This window comes from Tasmannia lanceolata, unplaced genomic scaffold, assembly GCF_043159265.1.
Source record: "Tasmannia lanceolata isolate RefF3 unplaced genomic scaffold, GAP_Taslan_0.1 ptg000024l, whole genome shotgun sequence".
Classification (NCBI taxonomy): Eukaryota; Viridiplantae; Streptophyta; class Magnoliopsida; order Canellales; family Winteraceae; genus Tasmannia; species Tasmannia lanceolata.
Genome location: NW_027518701.1, coordinates 12,924,444 through 12,934,309, shown reverse-complemented (window position 1 = coordinate 12,934,309; position 9,866 = coordinate 12,924,444). Strand labels below are relative to the sequence as shown.

Below are 9,866 nucleotides of genomic sequence, written 5' to 3'. Positions count from 1 at the left end.
TGAACACCAAGATTTTTTCATTTGTCGTGAACCATAAGTAATACAATCAGAGTTCGATGTCACTTCATACAATTACTTGATACTACTACTACTACTTACCTAATGGTAGAACCATACAAAAGGATACTACTACTACTACCTAAAGGTAAAAAGGCAAACGAAAAACACAAACATAAACCCCATTATTACAAACATAAACCCCATAATTACAAACCCTTTAAACATGTTAAATTCATTCTTCCGCATGATATTCTCATTCTCTAGTGCTGTTATGCGGTCTTCGATCCCTCTATTTTCGGCAATACTTTCTCGTCGATTGTGAATCCTTGGGTAAGTGGGTGACTCAGTACTGTCGAAATCAAGGTCAGCCCATTCGAAAAACTCACACCTGTAGCCCTGCATGTCGTTTCCAACATTAAAATTTATACATGTTAAGAATTAAATAGATAAAAACTACCAAATAACATACTCACTTTGATTCCAGCGCATTTGTAATATGGCCGGCCTCTATTGTTGTTTGTGTTACTGCGAGTAATTTTGCGAACTGCCATCTCTTTACAATCACATTCGGGTGGTCGCATGCCCCGTGAATTAGCACTGCAGTTGCTTGAGGATGCCATTTAATACGCTTCTCTAAATAGAATATACAGTCGTAAGTAAGCTTTAAGCAGTCATAATCACAATCTTCGCCATCCACTAAGTGATTCCCATTGTGGGTAGGCCACAGCCCAAAAATCTTCTACAAAAGATGATTCTAGCCACCAATTTACAACATTCAAACTAAAACCAAATAGTATCAAATTTGAAATGGTTAACTGTACAGCTAAGAAAATCAGAGACAAGAATATATAAAGATAATCACCAATCTAGGGTCTCATTTAACAAAAATCATCAAACACTAATAAAACCCTCAAATCTCTCCTGCAAAGAAAACCCAAAACACATTCTACAAATCATACTAAATCCCACCAACCCAATACCAATCTCAGGTCTATGAAATCAAGCCATCTCAAATCCCATCAAATTGGTGTCACAAAGAAGAAAAAAAATTGACACAATTGAATACCAAAAAAATACATCTAATATTTCAAAGTGCTCTAAAAAATACATCTAAAATACAAATCATATGAACTCAACAGAGAGAGAGAGAGAGGAGAGCGTACCTGTGCGATTCGGGGTAGCAGCAACCGATGGGTTTGGGTTTTTTTTTTTAAAAAAAACACACAGTGTTTAAAAAAAAAAACACACAGTGACAGAGAACAAAAACGAGTGAGAGAGATGAAGAGCCGATGGGTTTTCTCATATGGTTGAGAAAAGCCGATGTATTTTGGGAAAAATGTAAAACCTAACAATTTCTAAGTGAACCCTAACCAGTTTGAGGAAAATGTTACATGAAAGAAAGCAAAAACCCCTATCCACCAATCCCTTGCAAAAACCCAAAAAACGTGGCATTAAAAACCAGCAAAACCTGCCACAAAAAAACCCTTAAATCACCCATGAGAAAAACCCTACCGCTCAATGATAAAACCCCCAAGATCAGTTACAAAGAAAAAAAACACACAAAAATATGCATGAAAAAAAAGACCAAAATTAGGAATGAAAATAACTCAAAAATGGTTGGAGAGAGGAGGGGTAAGAACAACGAGTACCTACTTTTGTAGAGAGGCTGCGAGAGGAGGTAGACGAAGAGAGCTATTTGAGAATGGAAACAAGAGGGTTTATATGTTCTTTTCTGCCTAAAACGTCTTGTGTAGGGTCCTGGCATGGGTGATTTTTATAAGCATGAGTACAAGAGAAACCCCCAATCTTCGTCACACACACACACAGAGAGAGAGAGAGAGAGAGAGAGAGAGAGAGAGAGAGGTAGGAGAGAGAGAGAGAGAGAACGAGTGAGAGAGATGTTGAGAATTTTGTTTTTTTTTTTTCGAGGGTGCGTTGAAGACGCACCCTCCGTAACGCCGCAGAATCTGTTTGAGAATTTTGTTTTTTTTTTTTCGAGGGTGCGTCGAAGACGCACCCTCCGTAACGCCGCAGAATCTGTTTTACAAATGACATATTTCAGCCAATGACGAGGCTTCTCTCTCTTCAAGCGTAAATAATGAAATGCGCTTCAAGCGCATAATCTTTTTCCTCATATATATATATATATATATAGATATATATGAGAAAACGGTTTCTACACACAGGTGTAGATAAGTTATCTACACACTAGCTTAAAATACAGTGGGGGCCCACATTGTTTGGGTGATCCAAAGCATTCATTTGATGGGCCCTCACATAGATAGAGTGTGCCCAAAAAATCAGCTTCATAGGATCATTCTAACCCTTCGAACTGTGGAGGCAAAAAATGGACAAATTTGTGAAGGTTTATACACGTCCATTTTACCTCCACAAATCACAGGGTTGGGATGATCCTATGGAGCTGATTTTTTGTGGACACCCTATCTATGCGAGGGCCAATAAAATGAATGGTTTGGATCACCCAAACAATATGCCCTCCACTGTATTTTAAGCTAGTGTGTAGATAACTTATCTACACTTGTGTGTAGAAACCGTTTTCTCATATATATATATATATATATATATGAGGAAACTGTTGGTGAGCTTAAGCTCACCAAACTTATGGTGAGCTAGCTTGCCCAATCACATGGGGGCCCACTTTGTTAGGATGATCCAAACCATTCATTTGAAAGTCCCTTACATAGATGGGGGGTGTACCAAAAATCAGCTCCATAGGATCATCCTAACCCCTCCATTTGTGGAGGACAAAAATGGGGCAGATTTGTGTCTGTCCATTTTTGTCCTCCACAAATGGAGGGGTTAGGATGATCCTATGGAGCTGATTTTTGGTACACCCCCCATCTATGTAAGGGACTTTCAAATGAATGGTTTGGATCATCCTAACAAAGTGGGCCCCCATGTGATTGGGCAAGCTAGCTCACCATAAGTTTGGTGAGCTTAAGCTCACCAACAGTTTCCTCTATATATATATATATATTGTGTGTGTGTGTGGAATGCAACTGCGTTAGATATTTCTTCAGTGTTCATTCTCTAGGATTATTCTGATCAAGATATATTGCGATCCGGAATGCAATTTTATGGATGTTGAAAATAGCTTGAATCATCTATGTTATTTATTTGTAGTTTGACTTGCTGGGAGTAGTTTTATTTGTACATAAAAAATTACAAAGAAGTGGTTCATTAAATGCGATTCCGTTGGTTTCTATTCTGAAAGGAACCACTTCTGCAAGTATTTGTGCTGCTTCACCTTCATCTCTGTGTTGAAAATCTTTTGCTGGTGCTTCTGGAATTGTAACTTAAAATATTATACCAAGTTGTGCTAACTTACTCATTAAGAGGCTTCAGTAAATATTTTGACCATCAGTACAATTAGTGGCTTTTGTTTGACAGCCTCCCATAATTCCAACTGGATAGCGGACTTAAAACAAATTGACAGAAATGGGTTGTTGCTGTTCTACTCCAGGAAATGAGTCGACTGAGGCACAGGTATATATCTCTACATTCGTAATTCTTTCTCTTCTTGTCTCTGTGCATCAATAAAATGGTGTTTCTTGTCAGTAATTTTAACCATTAGGATTTTGCAGAATGGTATCCATATGCTAAATATGCAGTTATTGTATTCATAGCTATAACATATTGCCATTATTGTGTACATTAATTCATCTACTTTCCTATTTCTAAATATGCAGTTAATATTGGTTTATCTTGTACATAATATAGGGTTCAATAATCATTTTATTCATTTATATCATTTTGTAATACAACTTTAAAACTCATTTGTGTCGTGCCAACAGGCACCAGACCATAGTCTCTCATCACCTGGCCATGCTCCAAGTCATGCAGCCCGTAGAGGTCTTCCGGTTGATACCAATGTGCAAACATCGTTTCGTGACACTTACCAAACGCCACCTTGTCCACAGCAGAATTTTCCTGGAGAGACTAGTGGCAGCAGGGTTGATGATCCAGCGCTTGGGCACGAACAGAATTTTCCTGGCGAGACTAGTGGGAGCAAGGTTGATGATCCAGCTCTGGGGCGCCAACAAAATTTTCCTGGTGAGACTAGTGGCAGCAAGGTTGATGATCCAGCTCTTGCGCGTGAACAAAATTTTCCTGGAGAGACTAGTGGGAGCAAGCTGGATGATGATCTATCTCTTGGACACCAACAGAATTTTCCTAGCGAGACTGGTGGAAGCAAGGTTGATGATCCAGGTCTTGGACGCCAACAAAATTTTCCTGGAGAGACTAGTGGCAGCAAGGGTGATGATCCAGCCCTTGGACCCCAACAAAATATTCCTGGCGAGACTAGTGGCAGCAAGGTTGATGAGCCAGCTCTTGGGTGTGAACAGAATCTTCCTGGCGAGACAAGTGGGAGCAAGGTTGATGAGCCAGCTCTTGGGCGTGAACAGAATCTTCCTGGCGAGACAAGTGGGAGCAAGGTTGATGATCCAGCTCTTGGGAGTGAGCAGAATTTTCCTGGCAAGACTAGTGGCAGCAAGGTTGATGAGCCAGCTCTTGGATGCCAACAAAATTTTCCTGCAGAGACTAGTGGCAGCAAGATTGATGATCCAGATCTTGGACCCCAACAAAATTTTCCTGCCGAGACTAGTGGCAGCAAGGTTGATGAGCCAGCTCTTGGACGCCGACAGTATTTTCCTGGCGAGACTAGTGGCACCAAGGTTGATGAGCCAACTCAGGCAGAAGATTCCCAGCCCACTGGAGAGGCAGTAAGTGGGATGAAAACTTTAGAAGAATTCCTTGAGGATAAGGGCTGGACAAAGAGCGATATTGAATTTATTGTGGGATATGTTGCGGGACCCTCAAAGTTGCCTGAGATTGAACCTGAAAAGTTGGAGCAACCAATAAATGAGGAGGATGTTTGCCCTATATGTCTTGAAGGTATTTTTGTCGTTTCCTATGCTTATAGCACTTCATGAGCTTTAATTTCATTATGATTATTGGCAATGGCCCTTATTTATTGAATTTTTGTGTTAGCTAAATGCAGGAAGTTGTACCTTTTTCTGTCTTTGGTTACTTCCTTAAATTTTTTTGCACGTACACCTTAAAATCTCACTACCTAATTATGTGTCTTTTTCTAATTAAACATGGAGGGAGAGCAATTAACAAAAAAGATTTGTAATTAGTTCTCATTTAAGGGCATGTTAGTTTATCTCCCAGATAAAATGCCATTTAATTCTAATGGGGTTTCCCCTTCATTTCATAATATTTTAAAGGAAAGATTAGTGTAATAATATTTTCAAAGTAGATTTATTATAATAACAATTTTGAAAATAAAGTAACATCATAGACTGAAATCACTATAATCATTAGGTGTCTTGCATATACACTGAGAAGTATGGGTCACCTATGTTTTTGGTACTCTGTTAACCACCTAGTTTCTAATTTTCTGTTTTCAGCAAAGTCTTATTTGCAGTCATCCTTCATTTTATATGCTTTGTTAGTTGCTACGTGTTCCATACTGAACGCCACAGAAGTTAATTGGCAGTGATATTTTCTTCTCCTTGGGTGTACATCATGTCTAGTATCAAGTCTTTAGCATAATCCTTCTGAACTGTTTGGATTGTTGATATTTTTGGTTGGTTTGAAAAGCCTTATTTTTTAACCAATTAGCATATAAGATCACTCTTTGAGTATATTCTAAGTATGTTAAGTTCATTTTACGTGTCGTGTTAAGATATTTTTGAAAAATTGAAGTACTGTATCACTCTTTTTGCCCACATCTATTTTTCATCTGGTCATCTACTAACCAATTACTGATAAATGTTGTGTATTCCTGCAGAATATACTGAGGATAAGCCGAGAATTACCGCTAGATGTGGTCATGATTTTCACCTTGCGTGCGTTCTTGATTGGAAGAAGAAAAGTGAGACGTGCGCCATTTGTGTTCAGGTATACTTCACAAATCATTTTATAGTTATTAGGTGACAACATGATACTGACATTAAAGGGTGTCGTCTATTAGTTCCTTGCATAACTCTTACCTCTAACTCTTAGTAGTAGTTTTCCTAAAATTCTTAAAGGGTGTCGTCTATTAGGTCCTTGTTGACTTGAAAATTGGGAGTACTTGATCAAGTTTTAAGTTCAGAAGACTTGCATATTTCTTAATCTTTTTGAGTACTTTGTCTTATTCTTCAAGCACTTATGGTCCAGGTCTTTCAGGTCACGAAAAACATATCCCCTTCTGCTTGATTTAAGTTTTGATACAAGTGTGTAGAGTCTTGCTAATAACTGTTCTTATCCTGCTCCTTTTTCGCATTCTCACCCTATTTCATTTTTTGATGGGAAATGCTTCCACCTGTGGCTATTGCCTTCTTCACAGAAAATGCTTTTATCTTGGTGCAGGAAATGGTATTCAACCATCCTTAGCAAATGGGAGGCTCTTGAAGAAAAAAAAAAGGGATTTCGCCAATCAATGGATATACACAGATGGACAGTTTCTTTGCTAGCTCATGACAGCAAAAATCATCTTTGTGGGTTCAGTCCTTTGGATTTGCGGAAAGGAAAAAAGTTTTAGGAACTAAAAATTCAACAAGAAATCTTTGATCCTCAGTGCTTTTCTATGACTTCCCAGGTGAAAAAATCCAGTTGCATGGACAATGACAGAAATAGATGCAAACCAATGTTCATATGTAGAAAGAAAATAGTATATTCTGCCATCTATGATTCCGGCCGTTGATTTGGTATTCTTTCATTTTTTTGTACAATTTTTTTTTGGTGAACCGGGATGATGCAAAGAATTGTTTGTCCAATCTTGAATTGTATATGAATTTTTTTGTGGCATGCATTTGATCAGTTATATGAATGTGTTTCTTGTGGGCCATATATGTCACATTCTCCCATTCTATTGAATTTAAGACTCTTGCTGACACACGTCTTGAACTCCGTAGCAGCCTATTATTCCAATTATTCAACAATTTACTAAGGCTACTGATATTGGCTAGTTCACGTACAAGGCTTTGATCATTGCACAAACTCGGCTTGTTTTACCTTTTTTTTTAATCGGCTTTTGGGAGCTTTTTGGGAACTCTAATAACTTTTGGAGACTGTTTAAATAATAAAGGACAAGATGTGTTAGTGCAATTATCAAAATACGGTTGTGCCAATATCAGTAGCCTTTATTGATGATATTTTTTTAATAGCAAAATTATCCCTATTAGAATGTTTGGCAAACTTGAAAAAGTATTCCATGGAATGTTTGTGCGCCAGTTATGTGACGGGCAGGTGGAGGGCAGAGAGCTAAAATAGAAAAGGAGAGGGTCGGATGAGCAGAAGAGGGCTAAATAATAAATATCAGGTAAAAAATCCTATTGAAAGTAGGTATTTATTTTTCCTGATTTTCCCCCATTCCTATGATTTTCTCCCTCATTTTTATCCTCTTTCCAGGATCCCTTATTCCCCGATCCTCACCAAGTCCGTACCCTTTTTCTCTGTCATGATTGCAAACTAAAAATTCCATGAATTTCTTTTTCATCATTGCCAAACATGCCTTATATCTACAAAATGATGAAAATAACCTTAGGTGCACATGAAAATATCAGGAGACTTTGTCCAGAAGAACCATGACACAAGAGAACCATGACACATAACTTTATCTGGGATTGGTGGCAGTGAAACGAGATGCCTACCTATGGACCCCGATCCGAGAGAGGCGGGGGACGAGCCCCACACGAGACAGAAGTCTCTCTCTACAGATCATCCACGTGAATGGAGAGCTCTACCAAGGAACTCTCAAAAGGAATCCCTCTCACAGTATGAGTGGCGATACAAAGGGAGATACCTCTCGATTCGGGGACTAGCCCGGATTCGAGGCGTACCTTAAACAAAAAAGAGTCGTCATCCAAGGAAATAGGCCCTGGATCCCATACTATGCTCTGTTGCAACGGATAACCAGAGATATAAAAAGAAGGTTTGTGCCTGGTTACGAATTTGGAAGGTCCGAAGAGCACTTCATCCGCCCAAGTGAAAACACCTGGTCTCTTATGCCATTTACTTATTGATTTTGAAGAGTTTTGGGCGAAAGTCATATGAAATGGGAACGAATATCTCCGAGAAGGCATCTATCTAATCATGCATGTCTCGGAGATGAATAATAAACACACATAAAATAAATGAAAGAAGTGTCGCCTAAGAATAGCTAGGTTATGAGTGTCATACCTAATTGGTGTCTAAGTTCTAGTGTGCAAACACATGCATGCTACAGCTCAAGATATAGGATCTGTACATGAAAGTAAGAAAACACAGCAAAACACACAACACAAATCAACTATATACATGACTGGACAAGACAAATCCTAAAACTCTAATGCAGGACTTGACTCGGACCAAGATAGCAGTCCATCCCAGCTGCTCTACGTATCCCGGCCTCGGGAAGAATCGGAGCCAATGTAGTTCGATGACCTATTCTAAACTACAATGCCCAACCATCTAGAACCGCTATCCTACACTCGATCCACTAGACTCGACTGATTTTTTAAAACTTTTTATACGATTGCTTAAATTCAAGTAAATTGTAATTTTTAGGACTCTCTATATGTCCTAACTAATGCAAGTTGATTAGCCTTAAGCTAATGCAGGTGGGCCCTAGATCCGATGTGTAACTAGGCTGTTCATCCTAAGAAAAACCATAGGCTGACTATATGCTTCCTAGTCTAGCTATCGGTTCGACTAAATGTCGAACCGATCAACTCGAGGCCTCCTAACTCTAGGGACACTCACATGACAGGACATACCATATCAAACAAATCAGGACAGCCTCCTAACTCTAAAACAACCAAAATATCTAGGACAGACTCCTAACTCTAGGGGAAGATCTTTTTGAAAAGGTTTTGAAGAATTTTTGTATTTTTTTGAAGGTTTCAAATGTTTATTTTTAAAGGTTTGGCTGGACTTGGGATATAGATCCCAAGCTGCACTACGTACCCTGTGGAAAGGGATCAAGCCAACGTAGTTCGGAATAGAATTCCTAACTACTCTCCTAAAGACTCAAGATTTTTGGTTTTTCAGATGTTTTTGATGTTTTTGACACCAGAGGACAGAATCCTATCATCATAAGGGGAGGATAGACTCCTGATATCCCGCAAAGGTTGGACAGCATCCTATGCTTTGCGGGGGCATGAACAGAATAACAACTCTGCAAGGGTTGGACAGCATCCTATACCTTGCAGGAGCGGATAAAAATCATATGACTTGATAAAAGGTTGGACGGAAATCTAACCCCTATGATGATAGGACTGACTCCTGAAACTGAAGGACTGACTCTCTAGCTAAGGAGAGATTCCTATGATAAGGACTGACTCTGAAACTGGTGACTCTAAGAGAGGTGCTAAAAAGACATGGCATGTCTCCTATGGATGGATTCACTAATGAGACAAAGCTTGTCTCTAAAGGATATAACTTTCTCTGCATGAGACATAGCCTGTCTCTCTGAGGGTAAGCTTTTCCACGAGACAAAGCATGTCTCTCTAAAAGGGTAAGACAATTCATGTTGAGACATAGCTTGTCTCCCTAAAAAGGCTCTAGATAACTCTTTCATTGCCCTTGCAATGAGAGGATAAACTCTAAGGGTTTCAAGGTATCTAAAAGACTAGGATTCTTTACCTAAATAAGAGGAAAGAAAAGGGGAGAGGGTACTATCATGATCCAATAAATCCCTCTAAGGATGGGCTTTGGCTATCGCCTTCATCACCTCGCAATGATGAGAAAGGGGAAAGGTTCAAAGGGTGTCTAAAAAGCTAAGAAACTTCTATCTAAAGAAAGAGGGAATAAAAGGAAAGAGGGTACTACCATGACCGGGTAAGTCCCTCCAATGATGGGCTTGGGCTAGCGCC

General features: G+C 39.1%; 1 protein-coding gene and 1 long non-coding RNA gene across 2 annotated transcripts; one reads left to right on the top strand and one right to left on the bottom strand.

Moving 5' to 3' along the window:
• Positions 1–4,786, bottom strand: LOC143857437 (uncharacterized). Its single transcript, XR_013238651.1, has 4 exons — positions 3,841–4,786; positions 3,350–3,547; positions 474–633; positions 1–396 (listed from the first exon to the last, which is right to left on the bottom strand). It is a non-coding gene; the product is annotated as an uncharacterized LOC143857437 (long non-coding RNA).
• On the top strand, positions 3,201–6,841 carry LOC143857436 (uncharacterized). The gene is made up of 4 exons (XM_077367862.1): positions 3,201–3,507; positions 3,816–4,917; positions 5,819–5,928; positions 6,382–6,841. The coding sequence occupies exons 1-4, from the start codon at positions 3,460–3,462 to the stop codon at positions 6,403–6,405; spliced, it is 1,284 nt and encodes a 427-aa protein (XP_077223977.1). The 5' UTR covers positions 3,201–3,459; the 3' UTR covers positions 6,406–6,841.
• The last annotated feature ends 3,025 nt before the right edge of the window (positions 6,842–9,866 follow it).

Bases quoted from the DNA above. Each gene is read 5' to 3' on its own strand.
- LOC143857436 (XM_077367862.1), top strand. From the start codon at position 3,460: ATGGGTTGTTGCTGTTCTACTCCAGGAAATGAGTCGACTGAGGCACAG. The intron at 4,918-5,818 runs GTATTTTTGTCG...GTATTCCTGCAG, and splicing joins TTGCCCTATATGTCTTGAAG to AATATACTGAGGATAAGCCG. The intron at 5,929-6,381 runs GTATACTTCACA...ATCTTGGTGCAG, and splicing joins CGTGCGCCATTTGTGTTCAG to GAAATGGTATTCAACCATCC.